The sequence below is a fragment of the Amia ocellicauda genome, chromosome 5 (assembly GCF_036373705.1).
Source record: "Amia ocellicauda isolate fAmiCal2 chromosome 5, fAmiCal2.hap1, whole genome shotgun sequence".
Taxonomy (NCBI): Eukaryota; Metazoa; Chordata; class Actinopteri; order Amiiformes; family Amiidae; genus Amia; species Amia ocellicauda.
In genome coordinates, this window is record NC_089854.1 from 39992105 (window position 1) to 40013282 (window position 21178).

The 21178-nt window shown below is 37.6% G+C and overlaps 1 protein-coding gene across 1 annotated transcript in view; it reads right to left on the reverse strand.

Moving 5' to 3' along the window:
• Nucleotides 1-17341, reverse strand: part of kcp (kielin cysteine rich BMP regulator) — a 74660-nt gene extending 57319 nt beyond the window's left edge. Inside the window, exons 1-5 of the mRNA XM_066705175.1 lie at nt 17133-17341; nt 16809-17049; nt 10463-11019; nt 7930-8002; nt 47-297 (exon numbers count right to left, since the gene is read on the reverse strand). Of these exons, the coding sequence (XP_066561272.1) occupies nt 47-297; nt 7930-8002; nt 10463-11019; nt 16809-16929 (1002 nt within the window). The 5' untranslated portion in view covers nt 16930-17049; nt 17133-17341. The remainder of the gene's footprint in view (nt 1-46; nt 298-7929; nt 8003-10462; nt 11020-16808; nt 17050-17132) is intronic.
• Nucleotides 17342-21178: the final 3837 nt, after the last annotated feature.

Sequence of the window (21178 nt, forward strand, 5' to 3'; positions counted from 1 at the left end):
CAAGGTCTCGGTCTCCCGAGGTGTATGGTAGTGTACCAATGCACACCTGAACTTTGACCATATCGAGCATCATGTTGAGGTTCTCCACAGTCTCCTCCAGTCTTCTCAACCTGTCCTCCTGGTTGCCTTGGACTGGCCTGGGGGACTGCAGGGCGGCCGGAGGGGCGGGTTCACTCTGCTGCTGCTGGTAGTTGGCATCAGACTGGGGCTCTGGAGGTACCCCGTGATCCTTTACATAGAGGTTCTCTAGCCTGGGGTCTACAGAGCGCTCTTCTGCCAGGGAATAAGGCAATGAATCTGCAACACAGGAGAGTGAAGAGTAAGGGAAGCCATCTAATCTGGTTTAGGACTGGTCCTTGAGGCACACGGTCTTGCTGGTTTTTGTCCCAACTGAGCTCTCAACTCCAAGCTTCATTGAAATATGATTTAGCTTAATTTGACACTTAAATTGTTTGGCTCACGTTATAAAACTGGGGAATCTCCAAACTGTTTAAAGATATTAAACTCTGATAAGCTCTGATTATGCAAATTATTTTTTCAATTAAGCAATTTAGGGTTCGGGCATCGGTTCCCCACCCAAGTCCAGGGTTCAGAACCACAGGTTTTGAAGGTGTGAACCACAAGGCTTTTACCATTGATTGGATGGTACAAAGCTGTCATTACATATCATAGGAAGCACAAAAGCTATAATACTATAATTACATGATTTATACTAAGGCTGAAGCATTCATTCATCCCATATGCAGGTATATTGGTTTGTTCTTCAGATAAACATTGCTAGATTGAGTCCTATTAAAATTATCATTTTTTCCCCAATATTGCACATAATTCAAAAATCATCTTTTCTCTGGAAACACAAAAATCATAAACATTTCAGTTATGCAGTGGTTAAATAAGAACACATAAGCCTTGAAATAAGTTTATTTAATTGTTTTGCCGGGATGTACTTTTCCTTCAGTATTATATGTGCTAGAGACAAGAGAATGCCTTCTCTTTATAACCAGCTTACATGAGTGGTACATTAAATTAAAATATTTTTTAAAAATCTACACAAAAAAAAAACTGATTTAACTCCCTGTTGGTTTCTTTAAAACAAACATTAAATTAAACTCTTAGTCAGTTGGGAACCTGGGGGTTTGTTTCCTGACAAAAGGGGGGAAGAAATGAACTGAGGTCTTTGTAATGAAAGCCGTATCCTTTTTCAGCAAAATAAATAGAGTCCTTAATAGACATGTAAGTAGAGAGTAGTTTAATTTCCTGTTTTTTCCAACCCTGATGATCTTCACAGTCCGACACATTCTTTGTGTTCTTTGTTGATCTAAAAAACGGCTGCAAAGATGAATGCGAAGACGAGAAAGACAGATTCCATGGCTATCAAAAGAAACACCTAATCCTGAAATCGTTTTAACATTTCAGATGTTCCCACCTTCTGAGAAGTATTGAGTTTATATCTCATAACTTCAGTACTATCTAGGCTATCATGTATCTGTTGGTTGACTGTACAAACCCTGAGCTATGAAAAAATAGTACAATGTTTTTCTTATTATGTGTATTATGATGGATAATTACATTTCAATCCAATCTACACCAGCTCTGCATTAAAAATACAATGTAATAAGCATCTAAATATATATATATATATATATATATATATATACACTCACCTAAAGGATTATTAGGAACACCATACTAATACTGTGTTTGACCCCCTTTCGCCTTCAGAACTGCCTTAATTCTACGTGGCATTGATTCAACAAGGTGCTGAAAGCATTCTTTAGAAATGTTGGCCCATATTGATAGGATAGCATCTTGCGGTTGATGGAGATTTGTGGGATGCACATCCAGGGCACGAAGCTCCCGTTCCACCACATCCCAAAGATGCTCTATTGGGTTGAGATCTGGTGACTGTGGGGGCCAGTTTAGTACAGTGAACTCATTGTCATGTTCAAGAAACCAATTTGAAATGATTCGACCTTTGTGACATGGTGCTTTATCCTGCTGGAAGTAGCCATCAGAGGATGGGTACATGGTGGTCATAAAGGGATGGACATGGTCAGAAACAATGCTCAGGTAGGCCGTGGCATTTAAACGATGCCCAACTGGCACTAAGGGGCCTAAAGTGTGCCAAGAAAACATCCCCCACACCATTACACCACCACCACCAGCCTGCACAGTGGTAACAAGGCATGATGGATCCATGTTCTCATTCTGTTTACGCCAAATTCTGACTCTACCATCTGAATGTCTCAACAGAAATCGAGACTCATCAGACCAGGCAACATTTTTCCAGTCTTCAACTGTCCAAATTTGGTGAGCTTGTGCAAATTGTAGCCTCTTTTTCCTATTTGTAGTGGAGATGAGTGGTACCCGGTGGGGTCTTCTGCTATTGTAGCCCATCCGCCTCAAGGTTGTACGTGTTGTGGCTTCACAAATGCTTTGCTGCATACCTCGGTTGTAACGAGTGGTTATTTCAGTCAAAGTTGCTCTTCTATCAGCTTGAATCAGTCGGCCCATTCTCCTCTGACCTCTAGCATCAACAAGGCATTTTCGCCCACAGGACTGCCGCATACTGGATGTTTTTCCCTTTTCACACCATTCTTTGTAAACCCTAGAAATGGTTGTGCGTGAAAATCCCAGTAACTGAGCAGATTGTGAAATACTCAGACCGGCCCGTCTGGCACCAACAACCATGCCACGCTCAAAATTGCTTAAATCACCTTTCTTTCCCATTCAGACATTCAGTTTGGAGTTCAGGAGATTGTCTTGACCAGGACCACACCCCTAAATGCATTGAAGCAACTGCCATGTGATTGGTTGGTTAGATAATTGCATTAATGAGAAATTGAACAGGTGTTCCTAATAATCCTTTAGGTGAGTGTATATATATATATATATATATATATATATATATATATATTTTTTTTTTTTTTTTTTAATTTAAAGGTATACGTTATAAATAGATTCATGCACTGTGGGTCCTACTATCAGAATGGCATTTCTGTAGCAGAAAATGAATATAACAAATCCCACATTATCAATTCATCACATATTATCACGTGTTGCCCAACTCTCTTAAAAAGTCCATATAAACAGTTATTCAGAATGCAGAAGTTTTAGCAACTTGAATTAATTATACAGTCATACTTTACATATCATCAGACTTTGTGGATCTTCTGAACTGTCAATACAGCACCACTTCACAATTATCAGTCTCTTTTGCAAAGCAGGATTTTAAATAACAACCAAAAACACAGCAAAATTGTGGAGCTCCCGCTCTTTCTAAATGCTTTTCAGTTTCCTAATTTTACTTATCACACTTGCATTTTTCCAACTTGGTCCTCTCTTTCCTAACCAAGTTCAATCCTATTACCTCATGTTACTTTATTTGCACAACCCCTTTAGACCCCACCAAATCCACAATCAGGGTGGAAGAAATGTTCAAGGAAAAAAGGAAAACTTGAAATGCCACGAAGGTTAAACATTCCAGGAATAAAGGGCTGTTCCTCTCAGATGGCAGTAGGACTCCTGCACCTCTTGGCACAGCTTACAGCCCTCAGAGACTAAGCTGACATTTTAAAGGATCGATTGAGCCCCTGCAAAAAGTGCAGCAAAGGTTCTTCACATTCCACGGCTATGTGAATATGTATTTCCTGTAGTACCAACACTTGCATGGACAAACAAATAAAACATATTTAAAAAGAACTCGGCAATGTACAAACAGGCCTACCAAGAGCATGTGTGCACTGTAACCATCAAGATGAATGTCTTGAGAAAATTAAAATAAGCAAATCATTTGAGGATAGGACTGATCTGCCCTAAGACATCTTTCCACTGTTTGAGGGTTGAGGAGGGATTGCAGTACGATGTCAAAACCTTAAACTCACCTTGTCACAATTTCCATTTCACCCACTTCAAACGGATACAGTTACTGTTCAGACACAATGTCTGACCCAATTTTTTTTCCCAAAGGGAAATTATTTTTAAGCCACATTGAATGTGAATTTCAGCTGCTGATCTAGCACATGAATGCTTCAACATGTACAAGGAAGTTATCCTACAAAATGTTCTTATTTTATAAAGCCTGTTCAGAAAACAACCAATGTTTTCTGCTTCACTTTCAGTCTGTGTCGTAAATTTTACGATCACATACAATTATTTTCCCAACAGGATTTCTACGGGATTCTGTAAGCAGGTTTGGAACCAAAAGAAAGATAATTATAACAACAATTCACTTGTTTTATTGTCACCAATGTAGAAACAACCACAATGCTCTTCTGAGACTGCATTGCTAGTCACTATAGAATCTTAAATACACTATATATTCTTATCAGGTCCTTAAATAAATAAACCTAAAAATAGAAGGAAACTACATTTTGGCAATGTTCTTAACAGTTTAAGTCTAGTGTAAATCTAACTCTAACAATCGCACATAGATTTCACATTCCCTTTCCCTCTACCTCATATTGCTTGAATTATAATCTCAGCGTGAAGGAAAGCACCTAATGAAACAAGGAAGTAATAATGAAAGAACCTATAAATGTACATCATTTAATAAAGCCGATAATATTTGATGCACATGTGCCGGCAGTTAAATATAAGTCTTAAATTGCATTTCCATGAGCTTGGTTGGCATAGACATTTTGATAAGTCTGGTGTTTAGCTTTAGATTCGTTTCATGTGGAGCTGCCAGAATGTTTTTGGTGTGGCTCTTTTGTAACTTCTTGCTCAAAGTAAAATGCCAAAATACTGTACTCCACAGTTTAAAGCAACTTGATATGATAGTAAGAATTCTGGGTTTCAAAAAACATCTTGTGCTAATACTCAAATAATAATTGGTATTGTTTACAGACACAAAGCAACCTCTTATGTATGTAGTTTGTTTCTTAAAACATATTTATTAAATTACGTATGAGAGAAGGAATTGCATAGTACAAGATTTGACTTAAGTTGGCTCCTCATATGAAATTACATGAAGTAAGTCATTAATAGCTGTGGTGACCACTGGCCGATAATAAAGTTTCGCTCTGGATTTTTAAATAATTAATTGTCTTTGAAAACCAATCAAAGCAACAGGAAGAAAAAGCAATGCATCTTGGTCCTGTGAATGGTACAAAGCTCCCAAAAGGAAATAAAAATGTACATACAGAGCTATCAACAGTGCAGATAGTAGGAGACAAACAGCCTAGGTTATGAGGTCAAATAGTAGACATGTATTTCTGCGTGTAGTGGACATGAAAAAATACAGCAATGTTATGCATGTTAGACCTCCCACAAAGGAGGCAGACCTTAAAAGCTGCTGAGTGGAAGAAGAGAGCTGGTGGTCCCTTAGCAACCAGCAACAATCTGTCACACTTAGGGAAAGCCGGCATAGATGAAAGACAAAGGGACAAAGGCCATGCCCTCATTTGTATGAGAGAACATTTGAAGGTGACATCTGAAAGAAACATGCATCGGAGAGTCTCTAATTTATAGATCTCTGCACTTCCCCTTACCTCCTTTATTTTTCGAGTTGCTCCATGAACATGAATATAAAAGTAAGCTCATGTATTAGATGAAGCTACACTATTCATTGTTGTGCAGGTGGCGACTAGATAAAAATGGATAGCAACCATAGCAGCTGATTGTGTTCTAATTGTGGCCATTACATTTTTTTTTTTTTTTCTTGGATCCTTAACCCACCAACTAACTGTACATATGAAGCAAGGTTTATCAGGAAGTTATTTCTGTAACACAGTTAGTTCTGGACACAGGCAGTATGGCATGCATGTTTCAAATAGCAGTTTGCAGGGACATCAATATCTTGACGACTGAACCAAGCATACGATGCAACCACAGTGAAAATGATCACGGTAAATGTGCTATTTTATGCAAAAGGAAAGTCGCTTAGAAATTAAAGTCCCACAGAAGAAAGAAAAATATAGGAATCCAGCCATCTGCAGTACTTTTTTTCACAAGTGTGATGTATTCCCTTCACTGCAGTATACCAAAGTAAGTCCACTTAATGCATCTAATTAGTGGATTAAGCAGGTTTAACCCACTTGCTTGGAGTAATGTTAGTACACTTGTTAATCCCAAGCAGCTCCAAATGCTGTGACCAGGGGTTCCAAAATGAAAAACACATCTGAAACCCTGCACCATTGACCATGGTTTTGGGTGGTGGTATTGCTGAATAAGATCACTAAACTATTTCAAAAACTTCACCAGCGGGTTTGTCTCGAGACTGCAAACTTCTCACGGGTCTGTAGCCCTCGAGACCACACGTGATTGGTAAACCAGTACGTTGCTTTGCTTAATCCTACATGTCATGAGCAATGCAGTTGTTCCGTGTACTCAGCCCAGTCCTTAATATCACTATTCAACTTCAGTTAGAGCCAAATGCAGCTATAATCACTGTAAAAAAAAAAACTAAATGAATCCACATGAAATCCAAGTACTTGTCTAAATATCCTTGTCGCCAGTTGTGATTTAAATGAGTTTATTCGGATTGAATACAGGCAATGTACAGACAGACATTGTAAAGTGTCTTCCTGTTTACTGTATGGGGGGCCGTCTACATTTCATAAACAATATCAGATCAATTTGAAACAAGGCATGCCACACAGTCATACTGTAATGCATACCAACACAAACATAATGTAAATTGAACCACTACAAACACAATCAAAATCAGGAAGCTAATATAAAACAAATTTGTCACAATAAATATTCTTACAGCAAAAGCACACTTGAAAACCACTTCCATCTTATTTCTTAAAAGATCCACTCAGCGTAGCTGTACACTGTTGCAATATATCAGCCAAGTGTTAAGACCCTCTGCATGATGCTGTGGCAGTGTATAGAGCCAAAAGAAACATCAAGAGCATTTATTCTCATAACATTTAGGCATTTTCAGCATATGTGTGGCTCCGGAGTTCAGATTCAGGAAGAGAGACTGTCACAGTAATATGTACGAGAGGGGACTTTGACATGTCGGTGTCCCTCTCTTAATGTCAGAAAGAACGACTCTATACATATGCAAAGATTCAGGTATTGGTACACCTTTTGAGCTGGGGAATAAAGTGAAGTAAAGTGAGTAAAGTTACAGCAGGTAAATGGTCATGTGTGCTGCTAAAACTTGGTGAAACCCAAGTGCAATTCATGCTCCAGTTTACCTGGAATTTTGAAGCTATTTTAAATGTGAGAAAGTGATTGACCCTGCCCTTAAAGATGCACCAGCTGAGGGATGTACTTGTGCCCTTTAGAGACACTGATAAGTGCAGGCAGAGTCATGATTGTTGAGACTAGTTTCGAGTGAATAAAAAACAATTACTTTTTGCTAGGGAATACTTTGTGAATTGTGGAACAAATATTGTGAACAAATAAGAGCAAAATGGCGCTGAGTCTGGCATTTAAAGAAGCCATTCAATTGCTCAGCTGTGCTCACATGAGGTATAACCGATCAAATGTTAATGTTGGGCAATAGAAAAACACATACTATATTTCACAGTATTTACTGCATCTGAAGATGGGCTTTTATTCCATTTTGGGCTTTTATGCAACATTTTGTCCTCACAATGATTTATGTACTGCGTAATGTTTTTTCAGTAGTCCATAAACTCTCCATGTGGAAATAAAGCTCACATCTGTCAAGGAGTTCAAACTGTCATAAGACAATTTACAAACTAGCTACAATCGGGACTGTGGAAATACATGGGATCTATACTAACTTGGTTTGCAGTACTTAGAGAATGTTTTATGTTTAGAGAAAGAACAGACCAGAAAGTGAAACATATATCCCTCCCTGATGCACAGATTATGAAACATTCAGCTCTTTAACAGTTTATTCGGGGTGGGGAAGGTCCTGGATTACATGGTAGCAGCAGCCAGAACTGGGTGACACTGTTTCCCAAGCTGATATTGGTATTGGAAGCTGAATGCCACATTCAGTACCTGATAGGTTTTCACAGTGCCATGGTCGTCTAAGGAATCCACTGGTAGACACCTCTGCAGTTTGCCAATAACCCTGGAAACAGAAAACATGTTCCATTTCAGCTGTCGCAAGTAGACAACTCCTTCATGTGCAGAAATACATATGTGGTGGGGAAACTTGGGCATTTTCAAAGAGTTTCTGAATGTGCACAGTTGACCACAGTACTGTAGTTTGGTTAGGGAGAATCTGTACAAGATAGGGAGCGGTATTAGCAATGGTACTATGCCAAGGTTACATTTGCATAAAAGTTTGTTTTCTATTGTGTTTACCATGAACAACAGGGAGTACATTAAAGAAACACAGAACATACTTAAAACATTCATAACATTACATAAATGGAATCAATATGTACTTCAGTATAATGCAATATGCTGCTAAGGATATTACTTGTATGTGTTTTTGTAAAAGGTTTTGATAGGGTTTTTTAAGTCATGCACATATGCCATCTGAATTTCAGGTGAATGTGGCATACCTAGAATTTAAATTAATAAAATCTAGTTAAAATACACCATTTATGAAGTACTTGTCCAAGAGACAAATGAGAACTTTGAAGAGGCAGTTTTAAAATGGAGCACTGCATGCTCAACAGTATACTGAAGTTTCTCATGCGTCCTTTCATTTGTGCTCTACTGCCGTCATCTGACCTGCAGGCGCGCACACACAGCAGGGATTGCTGTTTTTAGCAACAGACATGTTTGTAATTCTTTCAAATGCATTCCTAAGTCTTCACTATCTATCTGGGTGTTTGCCGCAGCCCAATGGCACTGGTGTACACAAAACAAGGCACTGGAAACATGGAATAAGTTACACCATGTGGACCGAGGTGTCAGAGGTTGTCCGAAATGCTGCATTCTATAAATTAGTATGGCTATGCTTCAAATAAGTGTGCTGACATGGGCCGGTGTCGCAAAGGTCACAGAAGGAGGCTGACTCATATTTGCAGATCCCCTTTTAGCGCAAAAATCTGTCTGTGCACCTCTGCAGCTCCCTGCACTGGATTCTGGAGCTGAAAACGCAAGGCGAATGTGCAGTGCTGTTTCAATAGAAGTGAACACCCAACTAAGATTAGAGCCCAAACTATTTCCAATACTCATATCTACATGTATATTTGTAGATAGATAGCTATATAGATAGACAGAGAGATATAGATATCAAGAGATAGAGAGATTGAGAGAATATATGCCTAAATATTTAGCTGCCCTGAAGGGAAGTCACTAAAGAAAAAAGGAAAAATGTAAGGAATGATAACAAAATTCAAGCTTTCATGATATAAGCACATAGTGATTACACAACATGCACTCCCTTCACATATAAATCATTACTTTTCTAAATACCTCTCGACCTCCAAAATTAAATACTTAGTTCTGAGCATCTAATTAAACTTAGTCATGTCTTTCTGTATGTCCACATTTCAAATACTCTGCATTGCCATCCATTATTTGTTTCCATTTCTCTTTAGATTGAGCAGGCCCTACGTGCATAACTTCAGAAGCTTTCTAGCGTTTCTTACACCCCCTCCCCTGATGTTGTTCCAGCCCCCCTCTCCACAAAGAGATTAGAATAACAAATTTAACAGCACTCCGCAGCACAAGGACCGAAGGACCCCAGTGTGTTCAAAGAAAGCAGCAAACACCACATGAAAGCAGGCGAACGGGAAAGGCTGGGCTTGATACCACTAACACGAGTGGTTTCATATGTCGTTAATCTTTTCAACAACCTTTTCTTCATTGTGTTTCAGCATAACGTGAATTATTCAAGCACATCTGATGATTTGTTGTGGAAGGGATGATGCCCCAGACTCACATAAAAGACACTGTCGTCCAATTCAGAGCTCAAACAAGTCTGATACATTTTACAATGATTAACTTTGATAAGTTAATGGAAAGAAAGAAAAAACGTCTCAGAGTCGTTGGAGCATCACAAGACTCGAGGCCATATTAAATCAAATAAATTACACAGGCGCCGAGTAGGCCAGGTGTGTAGTTAGCCATTAGGGGGTGAGTGGAAGTTTTGTTTAAATACCTCCCTTAATCTGGATGTGGTTGATCTGTGTGTCACCATCCATAAAAGGAAACTGAGCATGACTGCAACTAGGCTACCTTTTCTGAGTTGACATAGGAAACCGTATTGGATGACAGTGTTTTTAAAGGTAGGTAGGACAATGAAGGTGGAAAACCAAGCGCTCTATTGGAACGCATCGACAAGACTTTTCAATTGTTATGTTCTATGTCCATGTCATAGAATCTCAATTCAACAGCAGTGGGAAAGCCTGGTCATAGGGTGCAGCTAATGTCTTCTGGTTTTAGTTCCACCTCATTTACTGAACTGAAGTGAACTCAGTAAGCATTGTTTCCACATTGTCCATAGACAGGAATGTGGAGAAATTCCAAACCCTGCAGGACCTGGGTTACCCTGCACTGGTCTCTACGAGGGTTATACAGAAACAACTTTCTAACAATCTTTTAGAGGAAATGACACATTTTAAATACTCACCAAGAACTTGCTGGCCTTGTTGCCTGGCATGCTTGCGAACGTGATCTCTAGGTCTATAGGCAGCATGAGGCTGAGAACGTCTTCCCCTTGGTTCTTCTCGAATACAATAGACTCCTCGCAGTCGATGAAGAGAGAGATCTTGTGGGACTCCAGGTTCAGAGCCACGCGGGCCCATTTGGTGTTGGAGAAAGGTGTGCCACCGGGGAAGAGGATGCTGGCTGGCTCCATACTGTGCACAGCCCTGTAGTCCAACCGTAGCTGGTTAGATCTGGTGCTGGACACCAACTGGAGCAGAGGGTGGCCGTCCTTTTTCATGGCAGTGGGGGAGATAAAGGAGATGAGCGTCCCGTCGGAGTTCTTTGACTGCTGAGCCACAAAATGGAAGCCTATGGATCCCTGCAAGGTGCTGAGGAAATAGATCGAAAAATCCCGTGGAAGGGTCAGGTGTGGAACTCTCTGACGGAACTTCCAGGCCGGAATTCCAGGCTCCAGACCTTTCGCTTTGGTCACTCCTTTGATTGACCGGGTGATGTTCAAGGCTTCCAGCAGATCAATTACTGCAATTAAATAAATTAATGTTAATCTTGTTTCTGTTCTGATATGCATGTCCATTTAGGAAACTACATTAAATAATGACTTTGACCCACATAAGAACTGGCAAATTACAACCCACTTTATGTCTGGTATTCTTGTTGTTGTTAGTTTGCTTTGTAACAAAGCCATTACAAAAACAAAGTAAATGGAAAAAGTAATTTAACTCCAAGCTAGTTCTAAGTAAGTAAGGTAAAATGTTTTTCATAATGTCTTGTGTTTATGTTAAATTATTCATTTGAAGCGCATATGTAACGTACACTGAATCAAATATCATACTATCAAATTGATACATTTTCATCTGGAAATCATAAAGATACATTCCCTGGTGTTTGGACATCTAAGGGCAACAGATGAGATGTAAATGACCCAGATTTAGAAGGGTCTGAAATGATTAATGAGGTAAAAAGAAAGTAGCCCTACAAAGAGAGTAGTGATGACAGTTTGACTGACGCACATAAGGAATCCTTTCAGGGGTAGAATGAAGTTTAGTACAGGGCCCATACCCCCAGTATTTAGACAGCCATCATTCACTGAATATTCCAGTGCTATAAATTCTAAATAATTCAATTTGTTTACACTTTCCTGCAACGTGCCTCAAAGCTCAAAATACATGGCTGAAATTGGACGTTCGCATTTAACTTGAAATGAAATGTACTACATAAAAAGCTCTGAATTTGTTTTATTCTGATACTTTGGTTTGTGTATGTGAGCTTTAGTGACACGTTCTTGGCTTAAGTGCCCCACGAACAATGTCTCTGTGTAGTAACATCTGTAAGGACACACCATAGAAACAGACCAACTGGGTCCCAGCTGTGTCAAGAGAACGGTGCAGCTGCATGACAAAGCAGGCTTACTGAACTCTTTCAAACACACCAAAAGAAGATTAAAGCAAAGTGATTTGAGAGCTGCATATTGTTGCTCGGAAAACTGTTTAAGGAAGCAGATTCATAGAACGCTGTCCAGAAAAAAACATTTTAATGGAATAAGCAGAAAACTTAAGGTCTGTATGTAATAGGTCTCTCTGTGATACATGCCACCAGCTATGTAAGGGGTTTTACACATATTAAGTCTTACATAATAGAACACTGCATCATGAAGCAAAGCAATACCTGCTCATTAGATTTCTTTTGATTTCAGTCCATGTATTTCTCAATATGTGTGAACACTGAAGTGGATGTGGTATTTTATATGTAAAATAACTTGTCATTTATAAAAATGTTTTTCTGACTATGCTTTGAATTGCAAACTGCACATTGACACAAAAGTTACATTCATTTTGTATAGAAAGACACGTTTTTGTCTTTACAGATGGAACCAATAACAACAACAACAACAACAACAACAAAATCCATTCTCTTCACAAAGCATCTGGACAGCTGTCAACTTTAGTTATAGTACAAGGACTTGTGTCATGTGTAATTGATATAACAGAAATCTAACACGTTTGCACCAAAAATAAATGTATATCAATTTACTTTTCTCACTAGGACAATATGAAGTCTGCTGCACTAGGGTTTGAGTGTTTTACCAGTTATTACGCAATCTGTTTGAATTCTATCATGTGCTTTTCTTGAATACATAAATCTTCAACCCAACCGTTATTAGAAAGACATATCTTTGATTCTCCGAAGAACACTAAACTCCATTCTATGGTATATTGAATACTTCAAGTCATTTATTTATTCCATATGAGTAGGCTGTGTCTATGCTAATAGTTTATAAAACAGTTTGCAATAATGTTTCACAGTGAGGTTTGTTGCATTTAAGAAATATTGTACGAATGTCTGCTGTAACAAATGTAATAATCTTTCTCTCGTAACATACAGTATTTTCCAGACTTCACAGTAATTTGCAACAATTACTTGCAAGTAAGGTACATTTATAAATCAAAGTTTTCTTTTTAGTGGTCTACACATTTTGTTCTTTAATTCTTAAAAGGTTGTGTATAGCATGATCTTCAGCTGTGCTCCTAATCTGTCCATTCATCTTCAGATCAATGAGGCTCCATTCTTCGCAGATTGCCTCTGTGTTTAAAGGTTGTGTCCAATGCCTCAGCAGATGGTAAATAACTTTTTAGGACCTCTGGGAGAACTTAGGTTTTCACGTTTACAGATGTTTGTCAATGTCTACACTAACAGTAGTAAACCCAGCTACTATTTAAACATTTACTGATTGTGCTGGAATCACAAAGGAGAGCGGTCAAGGGGCCAGCACACAATCAAAGCTGCATGTAACCTCCCATAGTGGTACATACAATAAAACATTACAAGTTTACACAGCAAGACAAAATGAAATAAAGAGGCATAGCACTGGCAGTTCTGTAGCAGACCATCTGTGACCGGTACAATGAACAACCTGACATCCCAAACCAATGAGTTGATCAGCCCTGTAGTGGCAGTGTGTGAAAAGTCAGACAGGTACTGAACAGGTTTAATTATTTGCTCATAAGTCAAAGATACAGATGAAGTCAAAGATACAGATGCAGTGTGCAAACATTTACTGTTTTATGTGACATGAACACTTCGCATATATATAATTATTGTAGAACGGACAATTGTTAGGGTCTGCAGGAACATTTACATGGATTTCATGCTCACCAGATCACCAGATGCTGTATGTCTGAAAGATATCAGTACGCAGGAACTTAATTTGGAAATGCTGCAGTCTGGCATTATGCCAGTGGTGAAAAAATAAATAGAGAATATAGTCTAAACAGTGATGTATGATACTGCATGGATTATCCTTGATCTCAACCCAGTCTGCCCTAAAACGATATCAAATTTGTTATGAAAACAACTATATTAAATGCAGTATATTTCATACAATAAAGAGGAAAGATTCTTATATTCTAACATGTCTGAGCTGGTGAATTGTGGAATCCATATCGCCCAATAATCTTAGAATGAATGAAATTGTTTAAAGACTTTTTTTCCCTAAAAAATAGACTTAAAATCCCAACATGCTTAAATGGCATCCCTGGATATTCAGACTGAGCCATGCCATAAGGGATGTAATTACAGCAAACAAACAGGAAGTAGGCTACTAGTTCACAGTTAATGTATATAAAGTGGGATTATTTTCAAGTCAAAACGCCTCAAATAGTTTTCAGTATTGTATAGTGTTAGATATCTCTGACACGTCTTTAAAACCTTTGAATAAGAAACTAATATTGGGAGGGGCACAGATTGAAATCGAATAGTTAGCAAAACCAGTGGTAATATATGAGAGAATTAGTCCTAAACTTTGGAGTAGGCCAGTGTTACCCAATGCACTTTATTGCTTTCTTTCTCCGCCAGATGTTCTTTGTAGATCACAATGCTCAGTGAGGTCTCAGTTTCATTCTGCATGTAAACTATAATTACTGTTAGAATTCGTTTTTTTACAGTCTCATATCTCATGGAAGCAGCTGTGTACCACAGCAAAATAGGGATGACTACATCACAGAACAATGCATCAGATCTGAAATGTGCTCCTTTAAAGTTCTGGGTTATAGCCTTAAATTAAAAGGCAACTCATCCAAGTAATGCATTATTAAATATTATTTTTTTAAACATTAATACAAAATTCAATACAGAGCACACAGATTACATGGGTATATCTCTGTATAAAAATCAACTCTTTCTGTAAAGTGGTTTGCTTAAAAAAGGTACAATATAGATGTAAGAAGCATTAGGTTGGAGTTGGTCCCATAAATGGCAAAGGGGCAGAATAGTTTTCCTTGTTCTGACACACAAGCTTAGCTCATTAGGGGTACCCCAGAGACCAGGTATCCTCAGTAACATTCAAGAAGAAGAGCGTAAACAGGATAGGAAACTTCAGACTAGAAGGCAACAGGCCTGCTGTACATATTAAGGGTGCACAGGAACACAGATTCCCCAAAAGAACAACCGATGGTCTGAGCCCCACACAGCCTGAAACATCTTGAAATCCCATTTTCCACTTCCTTATGCGTCTTCCATTCTCAAACACACAACGCTATCTGTTTATTAGTTTGCCATTCTGTTTAAGGGGGAGCCGTAAGACCAACACTTCCTGTTTGAGGACTCCAAATCCTACACACATTCAGTTATTAAAGTAAGGATAAAAGAATCTTTACTAAATTGAACCATACACTTAGTTTGATAGGATTATGGTAGACATTACATTTTGAATGCTGTCATTCTTGTTTTGACAGTCAGTAGAGAATCGCTGGGTTTAATTTACTGTCCCTCTAACAGTTAGTGCTTTAAAAGGGAATAATAATGTTAATATTTGGGTCAGTTACACCAACAGATAATGATAATCAGCTTAACTGGGTGGTGAATATCTTAAGTGAAATTCATGTCCACAAAGCATGTCTGAGGTCAGGTAACAGGTCAAAAGATTTGCATCATTTGACTCCTGATAGGTGATGGTTTTCCTTCACTGCTTAGCTTAGCACACCTGGCAGTCAATCCAAATTCACACAGCTGCTCTCCCGTTAAACTGCATAAAACTAGAACTAATGATTTAACCCTTCTCAGTCTGCAATATCAGACTGACCAATGCATGTATAATGTACAACATGTGACCAGACTCAAAGTAAAGATCAAATTGAACAAGTCACAACACATACTGTTTATGTTAAAGCTGCTGTATGTAATTTAGTCATTGTTCACTCATTTAAGGGTTCGTATTGAGATGTACAGACTACAACAGAAGTATGCTAAAAGCTCATTTGTACTGAGCATACCACCTAACCTCTGACTGAGCTTCAAATACAGAGTAAAACTTGCCATGCATGATGTTATATATCCTATATTATACTAGAGAAAACCACATATCATCCAGTTGATTGAATTGAGTTAAGGGTGTGTAAACTATTTGATTTCACTATTGATTTCTACAGTGGAGTAATCACACATATTAATGAAATGGGAGCTATCAACCTCATCTGAAAATATACCATGGATGTATTACTTTAATTTAATTAACAATATCAATTTAAATGAATCAAATAACAGTGCAAACTAAACCAACAAATATTAAGATAGTGTAGTCTATGCTAAACTTGTATATTTTAAGTGTATAATGAACATGAACACCCATCAACATTGTTTTTTTTTTCGGTTTTTCTTTTTTTACAATAATTAGATTTTCATCTAGCCTATTAAATGATTGCTTCCTGCAACTTACTAAAATGTCTGATTATACTTCTTAAAGTGCATTGTTTTAGGTATACTGTAGTTTACTTGGTTTAAAGGTGGAATAACTCCTGTATGGGAAAAGTTACAGTACAAAGCTTTTTCCACAACTCCTTGAAGTTGAAAGACAGCGGGTCTGGCAGCAAACCAACTATCTAATAAGAGGAAACCATAAAGGAAATTGTGAAGACCCTGTGGGGTGATTTTGATCAAATCACGAATTCATTCTAAAAATATGAAAGGATTATGGCAAGAGTTACGTTTTTGAATAAATAGCCTAAATACATGTATTTTTCTCCCAATTTGAAGATATCCTTAGTTAGGCTTTGGAACTTGGTATTGAAAAACCGAGGTATGATCTTCAAGTAGCCTATGCGTATATAGCAAAAGACAATGTGTAACCCCATGAATTGTAAACATATATTTCTCCCCTTTTCTGATCTTGTGTAAACGCTTTCTACTTGCTACTTCGAAAAAGGGTTTTTTCCCACCGGCAACTTTCAACGGGAGTATGGTTTGCATCATCAGCCGAGAAAGCATTAAAAGCCATGCAAATAAACACAAAACTCAAGAAATGAAACGGTACTCACTGTTCTCGTCGTCGTAATACTGGAGGGGGCTGTCGGTTTGTGCGCTTGGCGTCTCCAAAAAGTCCCAAAATGCGATCAGGGCGCACACCTGGACAAGGAGAGCCATCCTGAAGGAAGACATGCTCTTCACGTCCTCAGCCTTCGGGGTGCAGCTCCGGGAAACAAACTCAGATACAGCCCTGCAGTCACCTTCATTCACATTGAAATGCACTTTCCTGCGGCTGTAGCTGCGTTACAAAACCTGCATGAGACATTTAACTGTATTTATTGACACTATTCATCATACACATATTTATAAATAAATAAGCACACTTATGTACACACTTCTGAACGTATGCGTTATGAGGCTGGTGCATCAGTGGAGCTCTACACATCTGGAGGCTGAGCCGCACTAACTACAGTAACAACTGGCAGCTGCCCGGACAATGTTAACGTGAGGAAATGAAAGGGCTTAAGTCCTGTTTATTGTCTAGAAGATACAAATGTCTTCCGCTAAGTGTCCTCTGTGCAAACTCACACAGTTCTCGCAGCCCCTGTGAGGTTTTGTTTTGTGTGGATGGGGGGGGGAATGTCCTCCCTCGGGACAGAGCACGGATTCCTCGGGATCCACCTCTCACTGATCCGCAATAAAACCCGGCTGGGAATTATGGACGGGAATGCGCCCAAGAGAGGGGTAATCAATCAGTGTTGCCAGATTGTGTGTCCCGTCCCCCCCCCCCCCCCCCAAATTGTGGGATTTGTAAGATTCCATGGGGGAAATGTGGAGGCAACATTTGTATGGAGGGACATCTCGGGGGATTCAGATTGAAATGGGGGAAATGTATGTTAAGTGTAATTAGGTTCTTATATTTTACCCCCACCCCCATGGACAATTCTGTAATAATAATAATAATAATAATAATAATAATAATAATAATAACTGTAATAATACGTGTATTCATAGTCTTGTAATCAAGTCAAAGATAAAGCTGCATTTCTGAAGATCATCAGCTCCTTTAAAAAACAGATTTGTATCAGATTATTCGGTTACCCTTGTGACTAACAGCACTAAGATGAAGTGCATAAAGTATTAATGTGTTATTCCTGTGTTATTCATACATCAGTTCATTGCGAATTTGTGCCCATTCTTGTAAAATGATGTATTCAACACAATAATCTCCACTGTCCTCTAGATTAAAGGACAGATACATGTTACATTAATTCAAATAATAAGATCTCAAGTTTACACGGCTCAATTCTGCTTGCTCAGAGATGACTATATGTTTATGAAGTTTGAAATTAAGTTTTATTTTTTCATTAAAACATAACATTTTGGTGGGGAGTTCAATTGTACTGAAGAAAAACACTGAAAATATAACTCCCCTTTTAAAAGCTAATATTTTTAAATCAAAATCACATTAAGACCAAATATGTCAATGGTTCTTCTTACTCCCTTTGAGTGTCAGTTATAAAACATATCTGCATTACTGTTCCTGTAGTCTTTGGATTGTGATCAAATTGTGGCATGTCATGGGCTGCAAAGGATTTAAACACACAGTTAACTTCTACAATATTTAATTTTCTTTACAGAACCAAATCAAAACTCCAGTTACTGATGGGGGATTTAGGTTAGGTAGAAGGAAAAATCCACCAAAAACATGCCATCAAGTATTAGAACTGTATTTTGAAAGGGGGGTTACAGTTTTTATATGGTCCAGGCCTTAGTTAAAAGGAAAATGAGTAGTACCATTGTTAAGTCTTTTTCTGTTTTTGGCCAGCCTGGATTCTCTGATTTCTTAGCAGGTGAGAAAACAGGACATACTGTATCACCATAGGAGCAGAGCACTGCAATTTCATCCTGCCTAAATAAATGGATGAATGACACTACATTTTATTCTAAATCAATCTTATGTATTTTATTTTATTATTTGAACTGTGAGCTTAGGTGTGATATGGTTCCCATAGTCAGAATTGAGTGTGTGCACATTGAGTAATGTTGAATCAGTGTAATTTAAAAAGAAGAAACACACAAAATCATACCATTAGCATTTTAGTTTTAATGCTAATTAAAAGGGTTTGTTTGTTTTCCCACCCTAGCAGCTACACTGACAATGCATTTTTAAAGCGTTTTCTGATATCCCTTGGTTAAATCTAACACCAAACAATGACCCAAACATCAAACCGCTGATATGGAAGGCTGTTCTTAATGTTTTTGTCCTGTTTTCTGCTGTTAAGTGCAACACTTCCGTGAGAAATCCTGTGAGCATGTCAGTTCAAGATATTTGGAAATGGCAAGTCAGACTGCAAGTCAAGCACATTCACATACATACAAACACCTATGTAATAAATGCATACAACATACACACTTTCTTTCTCTTACTGAAAGTAGGTACAACATCACAATGTTTGTAATCAGATGGAAGATTATGAGGGAAGTAAAATAGCCTCTAAAATCTGATATACTTTTGCACAGTATGCCACTGACATTTTCATTCATTGTAACAATTTTGTTGGGGGGAGGTGTGATTATTTATTAGAATAATGAGCCATCTTAGTAGATATAATAACAGGGAATTAAATATTACCCTTGGATTTGTTATGATTACATAATCCCACATCTCACCAAGAGTGCAATTAAAATTCTTCGGAGAGAAAAGAGTTGTTTAGAAAGTGGATACTCTTCGTGCAAGGAGAAGACTGGGGGAGGAGGTGTGTGTGTACAATTTGAGGTGCCAAGGTATGTGATTTTTTTCTCCTCCTGTGCTGAGTTTCACTAACTAATTTAATTGTTTGTTGAATAGAATAATATTGGCACAGCATAGTAGGTTAGTGTCACTTAACCCTAATTTAAGCTGAAACGTCCAAGAAAAACATTATTTTAAAGTTATTTCCTCTTATCACGTATACATTCCTAACCTTTTATAAATGATCTACATGTTTCTTTAAATGTAGTTATTTAGTAAATAGTTATATTGTACATGCAGGGATTTAATGTAAAGGGACATACCAAGATACAATGAAACATTATTTATATATGTCAGTATGCCTGTATGTATTTTATTTGTCGCAAAAAAGCACTCCGTCGGTCTCTAGTGGTGAAGTGAAATCAACTGATACTTTAAATTTACAGTTCATTGTTCTCATCCCTAATACCATATATAAGAATATATACAAATATTCACACACACAAACATGTATAAATGCACTGTAAGCCTTGCCATATAAATATTAGTTGCCTTAAAAGAGATAACATGAATGCAACATAATAGTAAGAACCAAAAAAAGAAAAAATCACAAGGGAGAAACTGAAAAGTAGATTAGTCATTAATCAGGACTATTTAATCCAATAGCCGGTTAATTGAAGTAATTTGTATATGTCTTTTTCCTTCATTTACAACTCCTTTATAGTATTCTCTTATTTTAAGACCAAAGACATCAGCAACAATAATAATTATAATACACAGATTTGTTGTTTGGGGCTGTAAAATAAATTAAACAACCCAATGTCAGTATGACATAAGAAACCCAAATGACTTGACACAAGAGAAGTATAACAAAAATCCACACGTAGCATTTGATATGTCTTAAACATATGATAGGTGTGTTGTTTTTATTTACAAGTTGGATTCAGAAATACAGAAAAGTCTGTAGACTTTAAATAGACACCAATACAAATCTGTTTTTATAGAATAGAGCTGATTATAAATATTAAATTAATTGATTGTAAGAGGTCTCTAATCTTTTTCCATTGAAAACACACTGCAGGGTGCTTAATCCCTTGTCAATGGTAATTATTGAGCAGCTGCGTTCATATTTCTCTAATTCTTTTAAAGAAGATGCCCTTGGAAATGTAGGCGGAAATGTGCTGACCAGAGGATTTGAAGAAACAAGAAACCAAGTCCATTTTGTGATGTTGTAATGCCTCCCAGGTGCCGAACAAAAAACACAATAAAATGCTTGACTGCAGTGTATGGCAGACCTTTTCATGTAAGCGACCTACACAAGAAGAGTACGGGTATTCTTGTGTGGATTTAAAAGTGGTTTACATTCAGTTTGACACGTGTCCAATTTTTTTTTTAATCAAATTATTATTATTATTATTATTATTATTATTATTATTGTATTATAATTATACTTCCATGAAACATAATATCAATAACCTAAAACAAAGAATAGGTCTTTAATGTTCTGGCCCTTGTGATTTAGGAGTCATTTCTCTGCACTGGCATTCAGATATTGTCAGGAAAATGTTTGTATGACTTGAAAATTTATATTTTAGTCCTTCCTAATCCACTGCTATAATTATAATGAAACAATGTGAAGAACTCCAGAATGTATTAGGTTTATTAAAGCAGTACAATGTATACACATAAATGATAAATTATCTACTG